Genomic DNA, 24538 nt, shown 5'->3' with positions numbered 1-24538 from the left:
TTTCGAAATAAAGTCACATAAACCATTATACATCATATAAATGGCATACAGCATGAAACTTTTAAATTCGGAAACTGGGAGTACTTTTAAAAAATGGTCACAGGAAAGTAAAAAGTACCTGACTTTATGTTAAAGTGTTGAAGGACAAGCATGAGTGAAAAAAAGAAACCCAACCAAGGCGGAAGAGACATGCCCAAACAGAAGCAGAGGAGGCAGCTTTCTCATCTCATCTCTTGCAGCACAGCCATATGGTCCATCCAATTCTACTATGTCATTCTTTTGGCCCTACCTTAACAGCAACTGCTCACTTCTGCTCAGATATCTTTGCTATTAATTCCATCTAAAATGCTTCTGCTGATTCCTTCCAATTTCATTACTGCCTATAAGCGGAAGTTCATCAAAACTCACTTCCTACAATGAAGCTTTCCTTGGCTGACCATACTCTAGCCTGAGCTCCCTCACACTTCCTGGTGTCTCAGTTCCTACGCAGATGGGTTGCTGCAACATTATGTAGCCCATTTGCATGTGAAGGGTGGTTGTATCATGTGTATTGAACTACCATTCTCCTCCTCGCAGGGAGAACGTAAGAACCTCATGGTCATGGGGTATTTTTATCTTCCTCTGAAGTTCCCTCTGTGTCTGACACCATGTTAGAAATACAGTAAACACTTAAGAAAATGGAAATGAATGGGGAACAAAACAGGCTAAAACAACACAATTCACAAATGGTGAAGTTCTTACTATGGATCTTGCCCAGCAGGACTTGGGCTTCATCTGTAACACCTGCAAGTAAGTGTAAAGGAGGGAATGGGTGGGGACTGCCCTGAGCATGTACTTCATGCTGGTATGAATGCCACAGGAGGGGCTTTCAAACTATGCTGGGAGGACTATCCTAAGATTCCCAAGGAAGGAGAGAACATTCCACTTAATGAAGAATTTAAGATCTGTTTTACTCCATTAACTTAAAAAATCAAGAGCTGGTTTTCTAGTTTTAAGTCTGAATCATATTGCCAGACTAACTGTGGGTATCAAATCTGGTCCCCTGAATTATTTCAGGTTTGCCTCTGGTATTTGGTAAAATGAAATGACGAGCCCAGTATGGTGATAGAGGAAAGCCAGCAACCAGACTTGACAGAGACAGAAATTGAGTGATGTCAAGCGGTTGTTGGCCTGGTATCTGAGCAGTTTATCAGAGAAAAACTGGAAACACTGAAATGTCCAGCAACACAAGACTGACTGAATAAGTTATGGTCCATCCATGTAACAGGACACTCAATTGCCATTAAAAATTTATATTTAAAAAAAATACTGACAAGGCGACAGATTAAAAATATAATAATAAGAGTGGGAAAAAAGCTAGTTAAAAGCATTCAGTTCAGTAAGATCCCATTTTTATTTTGGGAAAAAAATGCAAACATATATATTTGCACATGGCAAAAGACCCTGAGAAATACATGTAAGGCATAATTCTTAGGAGGTGACATATAATAGATTATTTAATTTCAAACTTTTGACTTTTTTTTTTTTTTTTTGAGTCAGAGTCTCACTTTGTCACCCAGGCTGGAGTGCAATGGCACAATCTTGGCTCACTGCAACCTCTGCCTCCTGGGTTCAAGTGATTCTCTTGCCTCAGCCTCCCAAGTAGCTGGGATTATAGGCATCTGCCACCACGCCAGGCTAAGTTTTGTATTTTTAGTAGAGACAGGGTTTTACCATGTTGGCCAGACTAGTCTCAACCTTCTGACCTCAGGTGATCCACCTGCCTCGGCTTCCCAAAGAGAGGCGTGAGTCACTGCACCTGGCCTTTTTTACTATTTTTTTTTTTTTTTTTTAGCCCAGGCTGAAGTACAGTAGCACGATCTTGGCTCACTGCAACCTCTGCCTCCCGGATTCAAGCAATTCTCCTGCCTCAGCCTCCCGAGTAGCTGAGATTACAGGTGCCTGCCACAATGCCTAGCTAACTTTTGTATTTTTAGTAGAAACAGGGTTTCACCATGTTGGCCAGGGTGGTCTCAAACCCCTGACCTCAAGTGACCCGCCCACCTCGGCCTCCCAAAGTGCTAGGATTACAGGCACGAGCCACTGTGCCTGGCCTCTATTTTCTTTTTTGAGACAGAGTATCAGTCTGTCAGCAGGCTGGAGTACAGTGATGTGATCTCAGCTTACTGCAACCTCTGCCCCCGGGGTTCAAGTGATTTTCCTGCCTCAGCCTCCTGAGTAGCTGGGACCACAGGCACATACCAACACGCCTGGCTAATTTTGTATTTTTAGTAGAGACGGGGTTTTACCATGTTGGGCAGGATGGTCTCCAATTCTTGACCTCATGATCTGCCCCCCTTGGTCTCCCAAAGTGCTGGGATTACAGGCGTGAGCCACTGCGCCTGGCCCTGGCCTCTACTTTCTTAATTTTAATAGGATAAATACATATTGCTTCTATAACAACAAAAAAGTCACTTTTAATTTTGTAAAAAGATGCTAAATTTCAAAATATGCACCAAAGTGGAGACCACAAAGAAAGAAAAGATCTTGAGAGATAAGATCAGCTAGGGTGTCTTCCAACATTTTTAGGTGTCTTTGACATCCTTAGAGTAAACCAATGGAGTAAACCAACTATATCACAATGGATTGGATGCAGAAGTAGATATGATAATTCAGGTGTGATTCCAAGCTGTGGCCCAGATTACAGACCCACCTTCACAGAAGCAGCCCCTGAGCATGGGAGCAAGGGGCAACCATCACAGCATGACTTTAGAGCAGCAAAGACAGTTACACAGCAGGATCCTAAATGACACGGTGTGAGCAGGCTGAAGTGTGAAGACAAGATGCTACTCACCTGGATGGTCACATTCATGGACTCTAGCGCAGGTTTGGGTACATTCAGGGGGCCTAGTACCACAGGGAACTGGAGGGTAAATCACTGATGCACCACAATGGCAGGTTAATTCATCAAAACCTGGTGGAGCAGCAGGTAAAACAAAAGAATCCTTTCTGAGTTTGGGATGTGCACATACATATTTACACACACACACACACACACACACATGCACACACACATTTTGCTTGTAGTTTTAGCGGAGAATTTTTGGAGGTGTTACTTTTTTTAAAGGAGGTTTTTATTTTATTAAACTTTTATTTTATTAAAACTAAGCTGGTGAAAAAGGCATGCACAGATATGAAGTTTCATTTACTACTGTGACCCTGACAGCTTCCCAATACTTTTCCCAACATATTTCTAGACAGGAGATTATATTAATGACTGAGTTTTTAATATTATAACAGGAAAGTTATCAACATTTCAAAGATCACATAAGAATTATTTTCCAAATGATCAATGTGGGCTGTTATAAAATCATGCACGGGGCCGGGTGCGGTGGCTCACGCCTATAATCTCAGCACTCTGGGAGGCCGAGGTGGGCGGATCACGAGGTCAGGAGATTGAGACCATCCTGGCTAACACAGCGAAACCTTGTCTCTACTAAAAATACAAAAAATTAGCCGGGTGTGGTGGTGGGCGCCTGTAGTCCCAGCTGCTGGGGAAGCTGAGGCAGGAGAATGGTGTGAACCCGAGAGGCGGAGCTTGCAGTGAGCCAAGATCATGCCACTGCACTCCAGCCTGGGTGACACAGCAAGACTCTGTCTCAAAAAAATAAAATAAAATAAAATAAAATAATGCACGGGTAAAAAGATCCATTCAAAGTATAAGAAAGTCCAATAAATTTTAGTGACAGAGAACAAAAACACTGAGTCAAGTCCTTTCTAAAATGAAGTTGAATTTTGGTGTAATTTCAAAGAATATCAGTAATTATTTGAAAACATCTTTAAAATACTCTTCCCTTCTCCTGTGTAAGGTTATCTGTGTAAGGATGGATTTTTTTTCATATACCTCAACTATATCATGATGGATTGGATGCAGAAGTAGATGTGAGAATTCAGCTATCTTCTATTAAACCAAGTATCCACCATTCTATATTTTTGAAAAGTTATTTTAAAAATTTTTGTGATTACATGCAATGAATATATTATTATTCTTAAATATACTAATCAATTATTTTTTAAATTTCTCAGTTTTAATTTCTAATACAGTAGATACAGACAAATACGACTCACATAAAAAGAGCTCTTTAGGATACTTTTTAGTAATGTAAATGAGCCCTACTACAAAAAAGTTTGCAAACTGCTGCCAATAATATAGAGAAAGAAGATTGTTGAGGACAGAACCTAGGTAAATAACATACATGAGGCAGGTAGCAGAGAAGGAATCTATCAACGAACTAGGCCCCATCTGAGGATCACTGCTCATATCACAAGTTTTCAGGGACTACAATACAGCATTAGAAGTAACTTTAAAGAAAGTCTCAACATATTGGAAATACAAAGGCTTAGTTCAAGAATCCATACCATTCTAAGTAAATCAATCTCTCAAAGTATATTATGTCTGAATTTCTAAAAAACTCTTCTAATAAACTATATAGTAAAGACACTCACTGGCTTGCCAGCATGTCTGGCAGTTTCCACGATGACAAGGTTCTTCACACCTATGAAGGCCACAACGGAGTTTCCTCCCACAAATCAAAGGACACTTGTGCTCCTTATCCTGGGAAGAGAGATTTGTATTTGTTCATAAAATGGTCTTCATTTTATATTTTCCATAAATAACAAGATTAATAAAAACAAAGCTCTACACATTTATGGATAAAATGATGTCTGGAAATACCTTCAAAATAGCCACAAAAGGGAGAGTAGGTGGGGATGAAGATAAAACAAAATTCGTCACGAGGTGATCAATACTAAAGCTGGATGTTGTGTATATGGGACTCTCTATACTAGTCTCTCTGCTTCTGCATATATTTGAGATATATATATATATATATATATATATATATATATATATTTTTTTGAGATGGAGTCTCGCTCTGTCACCCTGACTGGAGTGCAGTGGCGCGATCTCGGCTCACTGCAAGCTCCGCCTCCCAGGTTCACACCATTCTCCTGCCTCAGCCTCCTGAGTAGCTGGGACTACAGGCGCTCGCCACGATGCCTGGCTTATTTTTTTGTATTTTTAGTACAGACAGGGTTTCACCGTGTTAGCCAGGATGGTCTCGATCTCCTGACCTCATGATCCGCCCACCTTGGCCTCCCAAAGTGCTGGGATTACAGGCGTGAGCCAGTTTGAAATTTTAAAAAAATATATTTTATTTTTACATTGTGTGTGTGTCTTTGTGTGAGAGAGCCAGGGTCTCACTCTGTTGCCCAGGCTGGAGTGTGGTGGTGCGATCTCGGCTTACTGCAACCTCCACCTCCCGGGTTCAAGCAATTCTCCTACCTCAGCTTCCTGAGTAGCTGGGATTACAGGTGCCCACCACAATGTCCAGGTAAGTTTTAAATTTTTAGTAGAGACAGGGTTTCACCATGTTGGCCAGTCTGGTCTGGAACTCCTGACCTCAAGTGATCTGCCTGCCTTGGCCTCCCAAAGTGCTGGGATTACAGGCATGAGCCACCACGTCCAGCCTTATTTTTACATTTAAATCTATTTATTTATTTAGAGACCTGGTTATGAGATGGGCATTTTTGTAGTTTTGGTAGAGATGGGGTTTTACCATGTTGCCAAGGCTGACCTTGAATTCCTTGGATTAAGTGAGATCCACCCACCTCAGCCTCCAAAAGTGGAATTACAGGTGTGAGCCACCATGCCTGGCTGTACATTTTTTTATAAGAAGAGGAAGTCTTTAAGCCTTCTAACACTAGTTTATAATACTTGCACAATTCATCATTCTTCACCTTAATATATAAATTTTAAAAATAATTATGTATGTTATATACATACATACACATGTATTACCTTGCTATTGGTACTGTGTTATCTTATTTATGTATATACACACTGATACAGTTTGGCTGTGTCTCCAACCAAATCTTATCTTGAATTCCCACATGTTGTGGGAAGGACCTGGTAGGAGTTAACTAAATCACGGTGGGGGAAGGTCTTTCCCATGCTATTCTCATGATAGTGAATAAGTCTCCTGAGATCTGATGGCTTTATAAGGCCGAGTTTCCCTGCATAAGCTCTCTCTCTGCCTGTTGCCATCCATATTAAGACGTGACTTGCTCTTCCTTGTCTCTCACCATGACTATGAAGCCTCCCCAGCCACTTGGAACTGTAAGCCCATTAAACCTCTTTCTTTTGTAACTTGCCCAGTCTCGGGTAGGTCTTTATCAGCAGTGTGAAAACAGGCTAATACAGTAAACTGGTACCAGTAGAGTGGGGTGCTGCTGAAAAGATACCCAAAAATGTGGAAGTGACTTTGGAACTGGGTAACAGGCAGATGATGGAACAGTTTGGAGGGCTCAGAAGAAGACAGGAGAATGTGGGAAAGTTTGGAACTTCTTAGAGACTTGCTGAATGGCTTTGCCCAAAATGCTGATAATGATATGGACAATAATGTCCAGGCTGAGGTGGTCTCAGACGGAGATGAGGAACTTGTTGGGAGTTGGAGCAAAGGTGACTCTTGTTGTTTTATCAAAGAGAGTGCCAACATTTTGCCCCCGCCCTAGAGATCTGTTGAACTTTGAACTTGAGAAAGATGATTAAAGGCATCTGGTGGAAGAACTTTCTAAGTAGCAAAGCATTTAAGAGGTGACTTGGGTGCTGTTAAAGGCATTCAGTTTTAAAAGTGAAACAAAGCATAAAAGTTTGGAAAATTTGCAGCCTGCCAATGTGACAGAAAATCCTATTTTCTAAGAAATTCAAGCTGACTGCAGAAATTTGCATAAGTAATGAGGAGCCAAATGTAAAACCCCAAGACAATAGGGAAAATGTCCCCAAAGCATGTCAGAGGTCTTCATGGCAGCCCCTCCCCTGACAGGCCTGGAGGCTCAGGAGGAAAAAATGGTTTTGTGGGCCGGCCCTAGGGTCCCTCTGCTGTATGCAGCCTAGGGACTTGGTGCCCTGCAGCCCAGCCACTCCAGCTGTGGCTGAAAGGGCCCAACACAGAGCTTGGGCCATGGCTTCAGAGTGCAAGCACCAAGCCTTGGCAGCTTCCATGTAGTGTTGCGCCTGTGGGTGCACAGAAATCAATAACTGATGCTGGAAACCTCTGCCTAGGTTTCAGAAGATGGATGGAAACACCTGGATGTCCAGGCAGAAGTTTGCTGCAGGGGTGGGGCTGTCACAGAGAACCTCTGCTAGGGCAGTGCCGAAGAGAAATGTGGGGTTGCAGCCCCCACACGGAGTCCCTACTGGGGTACCAGCTAGTGGAGCTGTTAGAAGAGGGTCACTGTCCTCCAGACCCTAGAATGGGAGATCCACTGACAGCTTGCACCGTGTGCCTGGAAAAGTCACACTCAACACCAGCCTGTGAAAGCAGCTGGGAGGGGGCTGTATGCTGCAAAGCCACATGGGCGGAGCCGTCCAAGACCATGGGAACCCACTTCTTGCATCAGCGTGACCTAGATGTAAGACATGGAGTCAAAGGAGAGCATTTTGTAGCTTTAAGATTTGACTGCCCGGCCGGGCGCAGTGGCTCACGCCTGTAATCCCAGCACTTTGCGAGGCCGAGGCAGATGGATCACGAGGTCAGGAGATCAAGACCATCCTAAGATGGTGAAACCCCGTCTCTACTAAAAATACAAAAAAATTAGCTGGGCGTGGTGGCGGGCGCCTGCAGTCCCAGCTGCTCGGGAGGCTGAGGCAGGAGAATGGTGTGAGCCTGGGAGGCAGAGCTTGCAGTAAGCGGAGATTGCGGAGAGAGCGAGACTCCATCTCAAAAAAAAAAACAAAAAAAACAAAAGATTTGACTGCCCCACTGAATTTCGGACTTGCATGGGGCCTGTACCCCTTTGTTTTGGCCAACTTCTCCCATTTGGAATGGCTGTATATACCCAATGCCTGTACCCCTATTGTACCTAGGAAGTAACTAATTTGCTTTTGAATTTACGGGCTCACAGGCAAAGCGACTTGCTTTGTCTTGGATGAGACTTTGGACTGTAGACTTTTGAGTTAATGCTGAAATGGGTTAAGACTTTGGGGGACTGTTGGAAAGGCATGATTGGTTTTGAAATGTGAGGACATGAAATTTGGGAGGGGCCAGGGGCAGAATGATATAGTTTGTCTGTGTCCCCACCCAAATCTCATCTTGACTTCCAATATGTTGTGGGAGGGACCTGGTGGTAGGTAACTGAATCATGGGGGCAGGTCTTTCTCGTGCTGTTCTCGTGATAGTGAATACGTCTCATGAGATTTGATGGCTTTATAAGGCCAAGTTTCCTGGACAAACTCTATTTCTCTGCCTGCTGCTATCCATGTGAGATGTGATTTGCTTCTCCTTGCCTTCCACCATGATTGTGAGGCCTCCCCAGCCACTTGGAACTGTAGATCCATTAATCCTCTTTCTTTTGTAATTTGCCTAGTCTTGGGTATGTCTTTATTGGCAGTGTGAAAATGGACTAATACATACATACATATACATACACGTTTATACATACATGTTATCATGTCATATATTACATATATGTTATCTTGGTTTTTTTAATATATAAAAGAGTATATTAGATAACAGAGTACGAATAGCCAGCTAGTGCTTTATTTAGCTCCATAAAAGCAAATATTTTAAATAAACATTTTATTTTTAAAAATCTTTTTTAAAAATGTCATAATAATTTTTCCTACTGACCTGACCTAAGCAGTACATGAAACCTGAAGCCCAAGTTGCTAAGTCCAGTCTGTGTTGAGACAACACACAATCTCCTGCAGAAGACTGTGTGCTCATCTAGGGGTCTTGGGCTCTGGGGTATGAGACATTCTCTTTCCTCTTTCTCTTCCTCTGTGTTGCTACTAGATGCCACTGGCTGACTTCTTGACCTGGGTGAGACTAAAAAGGCCCAGTCTATCTCTTTGTAGAGAGGTTATGGGGACTATGAGAGCTCTTTGACTGCTGCTTAGGGGCCCATACCAATGATTTTTAAATCTCGGCTGCATTCTCCACATGGCTCAGGCTTCCAGAAGCCCAGCCTCTGGATGAATGGAATCTGATTATGCCTAATAAGTCCACTTACCACACAGCATATCTCATTACATTTATGCCGTCCACACAACCGTTTCTTGTTACACCGCTTGTCACACATAAATGTAGCATCTGCTGTGGCCAATTAAAAAGAAAAAAGAAAAACAGGCAAAGGATATGAACATTCATTCCACAAATATTTGAGTGACTATAAGCTAAAAGATTACAATAGTAATAATACAATTGTAATAATGTAAATGCAGTTTTTTTTTGTTTTTTTTTTTTTTGAGATGGAGTCTCTGTTGCCCAGGCTGGAGTGCAGTGGCATGATCTTGGCTCACCACAATGTCTGCCTCTTGGGTTCAAGTGATTCTTGTGCCTCAACCTCCCAAGTAGCTGGGCTTACAGGTGCCCGCCACCACAGCCGGCTAATTTTTGCATTTTTAGTAGAAGCAGGGCTTCACCATGTTGTCCAAGCTGGTCTTGAACTCCTGATCTCAGGTGATCCGCCTTCCAGGGCCTCTCAAAGTGCTGAGATTAAAGGAATGCGCCACTGTGCCTGGCCTTTTTGCTTTCTTTTTTTTTCTTTTTGAGATAGAGTCTCACTCTGTTGCCCAGGCTGGAGTGCAGTGGTGCAATCTTGGTTCACAGCAACCTCCACCTCCCAGGTTCAAGCGATTCTCCCACCTCAGACTCCCGAGTAGCTGGGATTACAGGTGTGTGCCACCACGCCCGGCTAATTTTTGTATTTTTAGTAGAGACCAGGTTTCGCCATGTTGGCCAGGCTGGTCTCGAACTCCTGACCTCAGGTGATCCACCTGCCTTGGCCTCCCAAAGTGTTGGGATTCCAGGTGTCAGCCACCATGCCAGGCCGTCAGTTGTTTTTTTTTTTTTTTTTTTTTTTTTTTTAAAGAGACAGGATGTCTTTCTGTCACCCAGGCTGGAGTGCAGTGGCATTAACATAGCTCACTGTAACCTTGAATTCCTGGGCTCAAATGAGCCTCCCATCTCGGCCTTCCAAATGTTGGGGTTACAGGTGTAAGCCACTCTGCCAGCTGAAAATGCATATTAAAATATCAATTTTCACCTTTAAAACTGTCTAAAAAAAATAGCAATGGTAGGGTTTAAGATGTGGAGAAAAAGGCACACTCATCTTGGTAGATGGGTGTACAAACTTTTGCAGTCCATGGGGGACTGATTCCAGGACCTCCCTTGGATATCAAAATTCACAGATATTCAAGTCTCTTATACAAAATGGTATAATATTTGCATATAACCTATGCACACTCTCCTTTATACTTCAAATCTTCTCTAGATTACTTATAACACCAAATACAATGTAAATGCTATCTAGATAGTTATTGTTTAGAAAATGATGATGAGAAAAAATTTTGTACATGTTCAGTACAGATGTAATTTGTTTACAAATTTGTCTTTGAATATTTTCAATCTATGGTTGGTTGAATCCATGGATATGGAACCCGTGGATGTGTAAGGCTGGCTGCATGTATGTTTCTATCAAAAATTTAAGTGTGGTTGGGCATGGTGGCTCCTGCCTGTAATCCTAGCACTTTGGGAGGCTGAGCCAAGAGGACTGCTCGAGCCCAGGAATTCAAGACCAGCCTGGGCAACACAATGAGACCCTGTCTCTACAAAAACTTGCTCACTGCAACCTCCGCCTCCTGGGTTTAAGCGATTCTCTTGCCTCAGCCTCCCGAGTAGCTGGGATTACAGGTGCCCACCACCATGCTGGCTAATTTTTTGTAGTTTTAGTAGAGACGGGGTTTCACCTTCTTGGCCAGGCTAACCTCAAACTCCTGACCTCAAGTGATCTGCCCGCCTTGGCCTCCCAAAGTGCTGGGATTACAGGTTTGAGCCATCGCACCCAATCCTGCAAAAACTTTTAAAAATTAAGTTTTTAAACCTTAATTAAAAGTTAATTAAGCCATGGGCATGGTGGCGCATGCCTGTGGTCCCAGCTATTTGGGAGGCTGGTGTGAAAGGACCACTGGAGCCCAGGAGATCAAGGTTGTAGTGAGCTGTGATCTGCCACTACACTCCAGTCTAGGCGACAGAGAGAGAACTTGTCTCAAACAATAAATATATTTTAAAAACCAACAATGAAATATCAGAGACATCATATCATGTGGTAGTGATATATCACTTCACTAGGATGGCTATGATTTTAAAAACCCCAAAAATGGCCGGGTGTGGTGGCTCAAGCCTGTAATCCCAGCACTCTGAGAGGCTGAGGCGGGTGGATCATGAGATTAGGAGTTCGAGACCAACCTGACCAACATGGTAAAACCCCATCTCTACTAAAAATACAAAAATTAGCCAGGCACGGTGGTGGGCACCTGTAATCCCAGCTACTCGAGAGGCTGAGGCAGCTTAATCACTTGAACCTGGGAGGCAGAGTTTGCAGTGAGCCGAGATTGCACTACAGCACTCCAAGCCTGGGCAACAGAGTGAGACCCCATCTCAAAAAAACAAAAACAAAAACAAAAAAACTCAGAAAATAACAAGTATTGACAAGGATGTGGAGAAAACGAAACCCTCATACATTGCTGGTAGGAATATAAAATGGTGCAGTCACTGTTGAAAACAGAATGGCAGTTTTTCAAAAAAAGTAAACACAAGATTACCATCGGATCCAGCAATTCTACTCCTAGGTATATACCCCAAAGAAATGAAAATAGGTATTCAAACAAAAACACATATACAAATGTTCATAACAGCACTATTCACAATGGCCAAAAAGTTGAAACATGCTAAGTGAAAGAAGTGGGGCACATAAGATTATATATTGTGACTCCATTTAGATGAAGTATAGTAAATCCATACAGATAGAAAGCAGATTAGTGGTTACCCGGGCGAGGGCTGAGTGGGGAGTAAATGCTTAGTTAATACACGGTTTCCTTTCAGGGTGATGAAAATGTTTTTCCCCAGCACTCTGGGAGGCCAACATGGGAGGATCACTTGAGGCCAACCATTCAAGACCAGCCTGGTCAACATAGTGAGAACCTGTCTCTACATATTTTTAAAATAAAATTTTAAAAAAGGCTGGGCACAGTGGCTCATGCCTGTAATCCGAGCACTTTGGGAGGCCGAGGCAGGCAGATTACGTGAGGCCAGGAGTTTGAGACCAGCCTGGGCAACATGATGAAATCCCATCTCTACTAAAAATACAAAAAAATTAGCCTGGCATGGTGGCAGGTGCCTGTAATCCCAGCTACTCAGGAGGCTAAGACAGGAGAATCGCTTGAACCCAGGGGGCGGAGGTTGCAGTGAGCCAAGATCGCGTCACTGCACTTCAGCCTGGGCAACAAGAGCAAAACTATGTCTCTCAAAAAAAAAAAAAAAAAAGTAAGATAAAATAAAATAAAGGAAAAGAAAAAGAAAAAAGTAAGATAGAGAAAATGTTTTGGAACTAGATTGTGAAAGGACTAAGTGCCACTGAACTGTACATTTAAAATGGTTAATTATATGTTATGTGAATTTCAACTAAAAAAACGTGGGCTAAACACTGAAGCATTTATGGGCGAAATGATATTTGAGATTTGTTTTCAAAGTACTCCAGCATAAATAAAATGTTGGGAAGGGGGATGGATGAAAACAAGAGAGGCAAAATGTTGACAACTGATGATGACAAGTCATAGGTATGTGGGGATTCATTATACCACTTTCACATATGGCTGAAATTTTGCATCGTAAAGTTATAAAAAGTGGGACAGGACGGTTCCTGCTTACTAGTAATGGGGAAAAACTGGAGACAATCTAAATGACCACCAAAAAGGCCATGGTGAACTATGACATGGTAGACCCATATACAGAATACTCTGCAAGAGCAAGAGTTATGCATACTGACATGGAAATATGTCTTTGAGATATTAGTGAGGGAAAATAAACTGCAGACAGTATCTTTAGCATGAACCTAAATCTAGGGGAAAAACAAAACTATGCTGGCATGTTTATACATCTGTATGAATAGGGAAAAAGACCTGGAACCCTATCTGACAAACTACTATCAGAGGGTAAATTTTCACCTTTTGCTTTATATTCTTTTTTTCTTTAAACTTCATAAGTGTATTAATTTTGTAATTTTTTCAAATTATGTTTTTATTATTTTGTTTTATTGTTTTAGAGATAGGGTCTCGCTCTGTCACCCAGGCTAGAGTGCAATGGCACAATCACAGCTCACTGCAACCTCAAACTCCTGGACTCAAGCAATCCTCTGCCTCAGCCTCCCAAGTATCTAGGACTACAGGCATGTGCCACTATGGCTGGCTAACTTTTAAAATTTTTTTGCAGAGACAGCGTATTGCCCAGGCTGGTCTTGAACTCCTGGCTTTAAGTGATCCCCCAGCCCTGGCCTCCCAAAGCATAAGGATTCAGATGTGCGCCACTGCATCTGGCCCAAATTATGTTTTTCTTGTTTGTTTTTTGATACAGAGTCTCTGTCACCCAGGCTGGAGTGCAATGGCTTGACTCAGTTCACTGCAACCTCTGTCTCCTGAGTTCAAGTGATTCTCCTGCCTCAGCCTCCTCAGTAGCTGGGATTACAGATGTGCGCCACCACAACTGGCTGATTTTTGTATTTTTAGTAAAGATGGGGTTTCACCATGTTGGCTAGGCTGGCCTTGAACTCCTGACCTCAGGTGATCCACTCACCATGGCCTCCCAAAGTGCTGGGATTACAGGCATGAGCCACCATGCCTGGACCCAAATTATGTTTTTAATAACCAAACTTTTTTTCCTTGATACAGATGGCACACTGAACCAAAAGTTTAAATACGGTTTTGAGGCAGATATTGCTGGGTACCTCCCAGTCACTCTCCTCTTTCAGGCAAAGACAGCCTTAATTTTGTTCAGAAATTGGAGGCCAGCGTGCTCCTCAGTTCCAGGGGTGGATGTTGTTTAGCTTTACCCATCAGGGTAATTCCGTTCACTTTGCTAGTGACAGGTTTAGGTAGAAGCATTGGACACAAAGTGTACTGAGAACCTTTCAGGAATGTTTTCCTTGCTCTTACATAGGAAGAGAAGATCAACACTCTCCTCATGGATTTTGTTAAGATGTTGTTGGGCAGAGACCCAACGTGTGAAGTTGCAGTAGCTGACATACCCACAAGGAGAAAATCAAGAAAACCACAGAAGCTGAATTGAAGTCCTGGAAATCACTGAGCTTAAAATTAACCAATCTCAGACTTGTTCTGCCTCCAGACTTCCTATTAGGTGTGACAGTAAATACCCTTATCGTAAAAGTCACTTTTTCTTGGGTTTGGATACCTGCATCCAGAAGCTTCCTAACCGATACAGCTAGCTTTCTGACTACAATAAGACCTTTTATTTTGCATATCCTTATCTTCCATCACTTTTCCAAAAAGGTTTTAAAGTGGTTTCAATGAGAGTATGTGACGGTCATCAAAACAGGAATTGAGGCCGGGTGCGGTGACTCATGCCTGTAGTCCCAGAACTTTGTGAGGCTGAGGCAGGTGGATCACTTGAGGTCAGGAGTTAGAGATCAGCCTGGTCAACATGGTGAAACCCCGTCTCTACCAAAAATACAAAAATCAGCCAGGTGTAGTGGTGCGCACCTATAATCCCAGCTACTTGGGAGGTTGAGGCAGGAGAATCGCTTGAACCTGGGAGGTTGAGGTTGCAGTGAGCCGAGATTGCGCCACTGCGCTCTGGCCTGGGCAACAAGTGAGACTCCGTCTCAAAAGAAAAAAGAAAAAAAAGTTCAAACGATTTTACAGTGAACATCCATACGCCCATATCTAGATTCTACCATTAACATACTTTTTCATATATATATATCCATTCTTCAAGCTACCCACTAATTTTCTTTTTTAATGCATTTCAAAGCAAGCTGTAGACATGAGTATACTTAGCTTAAATTTTTCAGCATTTCATCAACAGAATTCAATTTATAATTTTTTCCTATTGAGGTGAAAGTTACACACAAATCTTAAGCAGTCCTTTGCTGAATTTCGACAAATACATAACCCAACTCCCTACCAAAGTGAAGATACCCGCATCCCAAAAATTCCCTCATGCCCCACCCCAGTCATACCTTCACTTTTGAGACTGGTACATGGAAGCTCCTATGGAAAAAGAAAAAGAAACGGTAACTACTTTAGGAATAATTAAAACAATACAACTATAATATAATGCCAAAGGTAACAAGAATATCCCAAATATCCCGTACTTCTCTGATAGTCACTTATTCACCAACTTCACTTGCCATGCCTGGAGTGAGCCTAATCCCTATATGAATGAGCTTTACTCGCGAGAGGACTCCAGGCTTACAGACTTTTCATGAAAATACAATTCTAACAATCTTTGTGGTCTGGTCTCCAAATTCACAGTAGACTAACAATTATAAAATCTGAATAGAAAGAGGGGCTGCTAAGGGTATGCAAAGGAAAGAGAAGTCATTACCTAACAAGGGTACAGACAGAAAAAGCCATAAAAAGCAGACATAAGAATTGAAAACAGGAACAATCTGTACCAAGCAGGGACAAACGGCTCTACACACTTCAGAGCACACCTGACAATACCACCAAACTATAGCAAAGTGAAATAAAGCAGATCTTTGGTTTGGCCTCTGAAGTTTTATTACTGTGGCTTCCATTACATATGAGTGGTCTAAAAGGTCTATCATGTAATTTTGCTGAGGCATGATCCTAAAAAACGTGGGTAGCGATGCTAGTATGTGGGAAACAAGTCAGTCGCTTGGGGTAGAATGAGTCTGGCTAGCTGCCTGGCTTCTACATCTGATTTTGGCTTTGATGTCATTTACAGGTTGCCATGCACTCAGAAATGACAGAAATGAGAAAAATGACTTTAAAAGTCCCCTCCTAGTAAAAATTATCCTGGGGAAAAAAAAAAGCAGCTACTGGAGTAGATGTGAAGAGGTCTAAGTAATAAAAGGTTCTTGGCTGGAAAATATACATTTCAGATAAAAAAAAATGAGGTGCCTGGGACTGGTGATATGAAAAAGTTCCCTATATGCTCTCTACAAATATAAAGCAAAAGTGATTTCATGAGCATTAACTCATGAAACTGGGTTAACGCTCCCATCAGTGAACATTGGATTATACAGAAGAAATGATATGCAGGAGAGGTTATCTACAAATGTCAGGAAAGGCAGAACTCCCATAAACTCCTACACATGAATTACCATAAAGACTTAAATATAGCATGCTTTATTAAGACATAGTAAGACACAGCATACATTTATCAGAGTCCCACCAAAGTGATGAAATGAAAACAACCTTTGAAGTTTTAAGAAATAAGTTTTATTTATCTAGAAAACTCACTTCTGTGAAAAAGCCCATTCCATTACAAAAACCATGTCATGAAAAATCCATATTCATGAAAAATCCAGTTAAATAATGAGGTGATAATTATTTTTTTTTTTTGAGACAGAGTCTCACTCTGTCACCCAGGCTGGAGTGTAGTGGTGCAATCTTGGTTCACTGCAAGCTCCGCCTCCTGGGTTCACACCATTCTCCTGCCTCAGGAGTAGCTGGGACTATAGGCGCCCGCTACTGTGCCCGGTTAATTTTTTGTATTTTTAGTAGAGACGGGGTTTCACCATGGTCTCGATCTCCTGACCTCGTGATCCGCCCGCCTCAGCCTCCCAAAGCGCTGGGATTACAGGCATAAGCCACCGTGCCCAGCCAATTATCAGCTTTTTGAAGAGATTTTTTTACTTTGTCAAACAGGTTTAGCAGTTTGTATAGACAGTGAGCTCCTCCTGTAATTTAAGGACTTTTACTTGCAAAAATTCAGTTTACACATAGCTTTTCAAGAATACACTCACTGCCATGGAGTCTGCTATTAGAGGGAGTGAGGACAAAGAGTCAATGAGAAGCAAGAAAACGTAGAGATAGAGAGAGGGATTGTGGGAGAATGAAGAAAACTGACAGCAGCCACTTCCAGCTTGTATGTCCCAACCCTGCTTATAATTTTCAGTCACAAAGATCACGAAGAGCATCTCTGGGCATTACTAAATTTAAGATTGCCAAATCACAGCATCTCACAGACTTTAATATTATATTTGCAAAGTACAAAGTGGTCCCATACCTGACATTCAAAATGCCTCTACTATCCCATGTATACTGTAATTTCTTTCAGGAAAAAAACCCACACATGATTACACAACTTTTGTAACATGTAAATTACACTAATTTTCCCTTTTTTTCTGAAGCTTTCCGATTAAACTAGCTTCCCATTTATGGACTATATCCTCAGAATTATCTGCAAGTCAGATGCTGCCAGACCCTGCATTGTGTTTAACAGAACCAACGGTTCAGAATTCTGTCTCCACCCTGGCTTGTACTCTACTGGGACAAACATTGATAGACACTGAAATGACCAGGTAGGTCAAAGAGCAGGATAAATTAACACTCAGTGTGTTCTCCAAGTTGAATCACCCGAAGACTTTTGATAACATAAAGTCTGATAAAAACTATCCAAGGCAGGCTGGACGCAGTGGCTCACATCTGCAATCCCAGCATTTTGGGAGGCTGAGGTGGTAGATTACCTGAGGTCAGGAGTTCAAGACCAGTCTGGCCAACATGGTGAAACCCCATCTCTACTAAAAATACAAAAATTAGCCACGTGTGGTGGCGTGCACCTGTAATTCCAGCATTTTGGGAGGCTGAGGCAGGAGGATGACTTGAGGTCAGGAGTTTGAGACCAGCCTGACCAACAAGGCAAAGCCCCGTCTCTACTAAAAATACAAAAATTAGCTGGGTATGGTGGAGTGCACCTGTAATTCCAACTCCTCCAGAGGCTAAGGCATAAGAATCACTCGAACCTGGGAGGTGGAGGCTGCAGTGAGCCGAGACTGCGCCTTTGCACTCCATCCTGGGTGATGGAGTGAGACTATGTCTCAAAATAAATAAATAAACAAAATTTTAAAAAAAGAAAAATAAAAACTATCCAGGCTTTCACCAGAAAGTAGAAACTGACAAAACAGTTGTACAAAACAGGTGTACAGTGAAGAATTAAACCTTACTCAAAGAGAGTCTGGCCTTTGCACTTGGCTTCTGAGAGGTAATCTCTAAGCCTAGTGGAATGCCATGTCTGATAGAAGTGTCATTGTTTGCCTGGAGTCTTGAGTCACTGGATAGTCCAATTATGTGATTTAGGAGCAGGCTGGCCACACTGGACAGTTTTAGGGCAGGGGCTTTGGGTCACATGGTATCAGTAGACCTCTGGAGAGACTGGAGACTGAGATTAGCCACATGGGCAGTCAACTATGACTGCACAATAGAGCACCAATAAAAACTGAACACACAAGCTTGCGTGAACTTTCCTGGTTGGCAATACTCCACGTACGCTGTCACACACTGACGCAGAGAGAGTAATACTTTCCTGACTCCACAGGGAAAGGACAAATGAAGTTCCACCTTTGGTACTTTTTTGGACTCTGCTCTACATACTTCTTCCCTTGGCTGATTTAATTTGTATCCTTTTCCTTGTAATAAAACTGTAACCTCCTTGTAGTAAACCTCGAACCATAAGTGTAACCATCAGCAAGTTCAGTGAGTCCTTTTTATCAAATTATCAAGCCTTTCAAGTGGTCTTAGGGACCACTGAACTTTCAATTGGTATCATAAGTTGGTATCACAAGTGGGTGGTCACATGGACTGTTTCCTCTAACTTCTTAGTTGGCTGACTCCTTGCAACAGTGCTATTGTTCCTCTTTTCAGGCTATCATACCTGTATTTGGTAGAGTGATCTATTTGCCTTATCCCACTATTGGCCTCTGGACCTTGAGTGCCACAACCACTTCCCCTACCTATCCCACTGAGGTTATTTTGATTCCTCCCCTCCCATAACCACCATTTTAAAGAAAACATTGATGGCAACAACTCGAGCATTGTTTAGGATTTACCTTTGTTCTGAAAGAGCATCTGCAGGAAATAACTGATGTGCGAGAGCATGGTCCACAGTCTCCTTCATGGCAGAGCTTTTCACAGGTATGAATGAAATCTTTAATAAAAACGAAAAGAGCTGGAAATGAAAATTGCAACTACTCATTTCCATACTCCCAAATTTGCTAGCCACACTGGTCTTCCCCTCCATGCCCTGCAACTCCAGAATCAGAGTTCAGGGAAGGATGCAGTCAATGCTTCTTCCCTATCTTCCGTTCATCTGGCAGACTGGGCCTTTTCTGACAATTTCAGGGCCTAGCATTAGAAACTGGAGTAAGCTTTAAAGTACACGATGATTTCCCTAAGTCAAAAAAAGGCCAGGTGTGGTGGCTCATGCCTATAATTCCACCACTTTGAGAGGCCGAGGTGGGAGGATCACTTGACCCCAGGAGTTTGAGATCAGCCTGGGAACATGGTGAAACCCTGTGACTACCAAAAAAAAAAAAAAAAGCACAAAAACAAGAAATTTGCCAGAGGTGGTGATACAGGCCTACAGTCCCAGCTACTCTGGAGTCTAAGGTGGGAGAATCTCCTGAGCACGGGAGGTTGAGGCTGCAGTGAATTGTGATCACACCACTGCACTCCAGTCTAGGTGACAGAGCAAGATCCTGTTTCAAAACAAAACAAAAATGAAGAATAAATCTTCTTTTTCCTCAGGCCCCACATCTCCAGTGTAGACTTGAATCTCTTTAAAATTGTAGCCATGGATGACTTTAGTGGAATGCTCTCGACTCTGAAAGTCATCTGGGGATTATAAATAATCAGAAGCCATGATCCACAGTCTCACTGACTTGAGCTCTGTGAATATCTGGTGGTGCCTGCATCCATGACTAGGTTTAAGACAAGTCCTGTTTCCAGGACCCTATGGGGATCACCTGGAGTCTCTTACGGCTACTGTTTACATGGTGTACTTTTTCTATTCTTTAACTTTCAGCCTCATTGTATCTTTGACTATAAAGATTGTCTCCAGGGCCTGGTGTGGTGGCTCACGCCTGTAATCCCAGCACTTTGGGAGGTCAAGGCGGGCAGATCACAAGGTCAGGAGTTTGAGACCAGCCTGACCAACATGGTGAAACCCTGTCTCTACTAAAAATACAAAAAAATTAGCCAGGCGTGGTGGCGCCTGCCTGTAATCCCAGCGACTCAGGAGGCTGAGGCAGGAGAATCACTTGAACCTGGGAGGTGGAGGTTGCAGTGAGTCAAGCTCACGCCACTGCACTCCAGCCTGGGCAACAGAGCAAGACTCTAGACAGCACACAGTTGGATCTTGTTTTTTAAATCCAGTCTAAAAATTTTCTGCTTTTGGCTGGGTACAGTGGCTCATGCCTGTAATCCTAGCACTTTGAGAGGCCAAGGTGGGAGGACTGCTTGAGCCCAGGAGTTTGAGATCAGCCTGGGAAATAGAGTGAGATTCCATCTCTATAAAAAATAGATAAATCAAAACTCAAAAATCTCTGCTTTTGCTTAATTCATTCACATTTAATGTTACTCTTATAGCTGGACTTACGTCTGCGATTTTTAGTTTTCTATAAGTCTCATGTCTTTTTTGTTATTCTAATACTCCTTTCCTATTTTCTTTTGCATTTTGTCAATATTTTCTATAGTGTAATTCCTTTAATTATATTTTTCACTACATCTTTTGAGTTATTTTCTTAATGGTCCCCCTGGGGCTTGCCATATACATCTCATCAGAACTACTTCAGATTGATACTAACTCCCGTAAGATATATAAAGTTTACCCTTACCCAGCTCTATCCTTCTCCCCTTTTGTGCAATTATTATTATAAGTATCACATCTATATGCTATAAACCCAATACTGCTTTGTCATAACTTTATATAATGTTCTATCTATTAAAGAAGCTGAGAAAGAGAACAAATAGACATATTTACAGCTTTATTTATTTATTTTTGGAGACAGGGTCTCACTCTTGTCACTCAGGCTGGAAGGCAGTGGCATGATCATAGCTGACTGCAGTCTTGAACTCTTGGCCTCAAGTGATCCTCCCGCTTTAGCCTCTCGAGTAGGTAGGACTACAGGCACATACCATCATGTCTGAGTAATTTAAAAAAATTCTTTTAGGGATTGAATCTCACTATGTCGCCCAGGCTGGTCTTGAACTCCTAGCCTCAAGTGATCCTCCCACCTCAGCTTCCTGAGTAGCTGGGATTACAGGTGAGAGCTACTGTGCCCAGCCTTTTTTTTTTTTTTTTTTTTTTTTTTTAAAAAGACAGAGGCTTGCTCTGTTGCCTGGGCTAGAGTGCAGCGGCACGATCTTGGCTCACTGCAGTCTCTGCCTCCTGAATTCAAACGATTTTTGTGCCTCAGCCTCCCGAGTAGCTGGGATCACAGGCATGTGCCACCACACCAGGCTAATTTTTGTATTTTTAGTAGAAACGGAGTTTCACCATGTTGGTCAGGCTGGTCTCGAACTCCTGACATCAAGTGATCTGCCCACCTTGGCCTCCCAGTGGGATTACAGGTGTGAGTCACTGTGCCTAGCCCTCCTCTTTTAAAAAATTTACCACTTATGGCTTTCCTCATTTGTTCCTGTAGGTTTGAGTTGTGATCTGGTATCATTTTCTTATTCTAACACAACTTTGATCTCATCTATCTCCTTTATGCTATAATTATCAAATATACTTCTACAGGTTATAGGCCTAAAAATATAATTATATACATATTATTTTACACAGTTGTTTTTTAAATCAGTTGAGAAGAAGAAATACACATTTATACTGCCTTTTATAACTACATAATCATCTTTACTAGTGCTCTTTGTTTTTTCATGTGGATTTGAAATTCTATTCGGGTTTACTTGCTTTTAGCCTGAAGAATTTCTTTTAGTACTTATTGTAAGGCAAGTCTGCCTGTTAGCAATAACTTTTGTTTTTATCTTTATTTTCTAAAGTTAGTTACATGAGATGTAAGATTCCTGGTTGCCAGTTTTCTTTTTCTTTTTTTGAGACGCAGTCGCTCTCTCTGTTGCCCAGGCTGTAGTTCGGTGGTGTGATCTCAGCTCACTGCAAGCTATGCCTCCCGGGATCACGCCATTCTCCTGCCTCAGCCTCCCAAGTAGCTGGGACTACAGGCGCCCGCCACCATGCCCAGCTAATTTTTTGTATTTTTTAGTAGAGACGGGGTTTCACTGTGTTAGCCAGAATGGTCTCGATATCCTGACCTCGTGATCTGCCCGCCTTGGACTCCCAAAGTGCCGGGATTACAGGTGTGAGCCACCGCGCCCGGCCAGTTGCCAGTTTTCTTTCAGCACTTTGAGTATGTCATCCTACTGCCTTCTGGTTGTTACATGTTCTCCATTGTTTCTGACGAGAAGTCCACTGTAAGCTTACAGAGGTTCCCTTGTATGTGATAAGTCATTTTTCTCTTGTTGCTTTCAAGACTTTCTCCTTATGATTAACTTTTAGCATTTTTATTATGTGTCTAGGTGTGGATCTCTTTCCTACCTGGAGTTTACTGAGTTTCTTGGATGTGTAGTGTTTTTCAATAAATTTGAAAGTTTTTATTAATAAATTTGAAAGTTTTTATCTATTGTTTCATCAAATATTTTTCTGCTTCTACTCTACTCCTCATATTCCCATTAAATGTACACTGATACAGTTAAACACGTCCCACATTTCCGAGGCTCTGTTCATTTCTCTTTATTATATTTTCTCTCTGTCCCTTGGGTTATATAATCTCTTTCTTTTTTTTTTTTCTGAGATGGAGTCTCACTCTGTCACTCAGGCTGGAGTGCAGTGGCGCAATCTCAGCTCACTGCAAGCTCCGCCTCCCGGGTTCACGCCATTCTTCTGCTTCAGCCTCCCGAGTAGCTGGGACTACAGGCGCCCACCACCAGGCCTGACTAATTTTTTTTTGTACACTTAGTAGAGATGGGGTTTCACCATGTTAGCCAGGATGGTCTCAATCTCCTGACCTCGTGATCTGCCTGTCTTGGCCTCCCAAAGTGCTGGGATTACAGCTGCAAGCCACCGCACCCGGCCGAATCTCTTACAATCTATTTTCATGTTGACTAATCGTTTCTTCTGCCAGCTCAAATCTACTATTGAGCCCCTTTAATGAAGTTTTCTTCTTCCTTTGAGAAAGGGTCTTACTTTGTCGCCCAGGCTGGAGAGCAGTGGCATGATCACAGCTTGCTGCAACCTCGACCTCTTGGGCTCAAGCAATCCTCCCACCTCAGCCTCCTGAGCAGCTAGGATCACAGGCGTGTGCCACCAAGCCCACCTAAATTTAATTTTTTTTTTTTTTTGAGATGGAGTCTTACTCTCTCGTCCATGCTGGAGTGCAGTGGTGTGATCTCAGTTCACTGCAACTTCCGCCTACTGGGTTCAAGCAACTCTCCTGCCTCAGCCCTTCAAATAGTTGGGATTACAGGCCTGTGCCACCATGCCCAGCTAATTTTTGTATTTTTAGTAGAGACGAGATTTCACCATGTTGGCCAGGCTGATCTCGAACTCCTGATCTCAAGTGATCTGCCTGCTTCAGCCTCCCAAAGTGCTGAGATTACAGGCATGAGCCACTGTGCCTGGCCTAAGTTTTTAAAATTTTTTGTAGAGATAGGGTCTCACTATGTGCTCAGGCTGGTCTTGAACTCCTGGGCTTAAGCAATTCTCCTGCCTCCACCTCTCAAAGCACTGGGATTCAGGCATGAGCCACTGTACCCAGCCTAATGAATTTTTCATTTCAGTTATCCTACTTTTAAACTTCAGAATTTCCATTTGGCTCTTTTTAAAAATTAGTTTCTGCCTTTTTATCAATATTCTCTATTTGATGAGACATCATCTTCACACTTTTCTTTACCTCTTTAAGCATGGCTTCCCTTCAGTTCTTTGAAGGTATTTATTTATTTGGTTTTTTTTTGAGACAAAGTCTTGCTCTGTTGCACAGGCACAATCTCGGCTCACTGCAACCTCTGCCTCCTGGGTTCAAGCAATTCTCCTGCCTCAGCCGCCCGAGCAGCTGGGACCACAGGCGCATACCAACACGCCCAGCTAATTTTTGTATTTTTAGTAGAGACGGGGTTTCACCATGTTGGCCAGGCTGGTTTTGAACTCCCGATCTCGTGATCCGCCTGCCTCGGCCTCCCAAAGTGCTGGGATTACAGGTGTGGGCCACCATGCCCGACCCAGTTCTTGGAACATATTTATTATGATTATCCTAAAGTCTTTGTTAAATCTGACATCTGGTCACTCTCACAGGCAGTTTCTGTTGCCTGTTTTTTTCCCTGTTTCTTTGCATATTTCATAGTTTTTCTTGGAAACTAGACATCTTAGCTAATACAGCAACTCTGGATACTGCTTCCCCTCTCCACAGCTTATTTTTGTTGTGGTTGCTTATTTATTTGCTTTGTTATTTGGCTAGACTATTTCAGTGAAGTCTATTTTCCCTACAGCATGAAGCCATTTGGATGGCACAGCCTTAGGGGTACAAACTGACCCTGGAATGACAGTGGTTTCAAGCAGGGCTCTCTTTGTCTAGATCCCCGATCTCTCTGTTAAACTGTGTGCCTTATTTGGATTACGCTCAGCCTCGATGACCCATTAATTGCAGTTCTATTGTTTTTGACAATGTT

General features: G+C 42.5%; 1 protein-coding gene across 5 annotated transcripts in view; it reads right to left on the bottom strand.

Moving 5' to 3' along the window:
* The window catches only part of NFX1 (nuclear transcription factor, X-box binding 1), an 84088-nt gene that overhangs the window by 25670 nt on the left and 33880 nt on the right, over positions 1-24538 (bottom strand). For 2 of the 5 annotated variants that reach the window (XM_009188635.4, XM_003911602.5), the window contains exons 10-14: positions 18910-19007; positions 15073-15103; positions 9052-9131; positions 4486-4594; positions 2834-2953 (exon numbers count right to left, since the gene is read on the bottom strand). In XM_009188635.4, coding sequence (XP_009186899.1) covers positions 2834-2953; positions 4486-4594; positions 9052-9131; positions 15073-15103; positions 18910-19007 — 438 coding nt within the window. Of the gene's footprint in view, positions 1-2833; positions 2954-4485; positions 4595-9051; positions 9135-15072; positions 15104-18909; positions 19029-24538 lie in introns of all 5 variants that reach the window. The other 3 variants (XM_009188632.4, XM_009188633.4, XM_009188634.4) reach the window with 3 other exon arrangements.

The sequence above is a fragment of the Papio anubis genome, chromosome 13 (genome assembly GCF_008728515.1).
Source record: "Papio anubis isolate 15944 chromosome 13, Panubis1.0, whole genome shotgun sequence".
Classification (NCBI taxonomy): Eukaryota; Metazoa; Chordata; class Mammalia; order Primates; family Cercopithecidae; genus Papio; species Papio anubis.
Note: the sequence above shows the minus strand (reverse complement) of the source record. Positions and strands in the feature narration are given on the sequence as shown.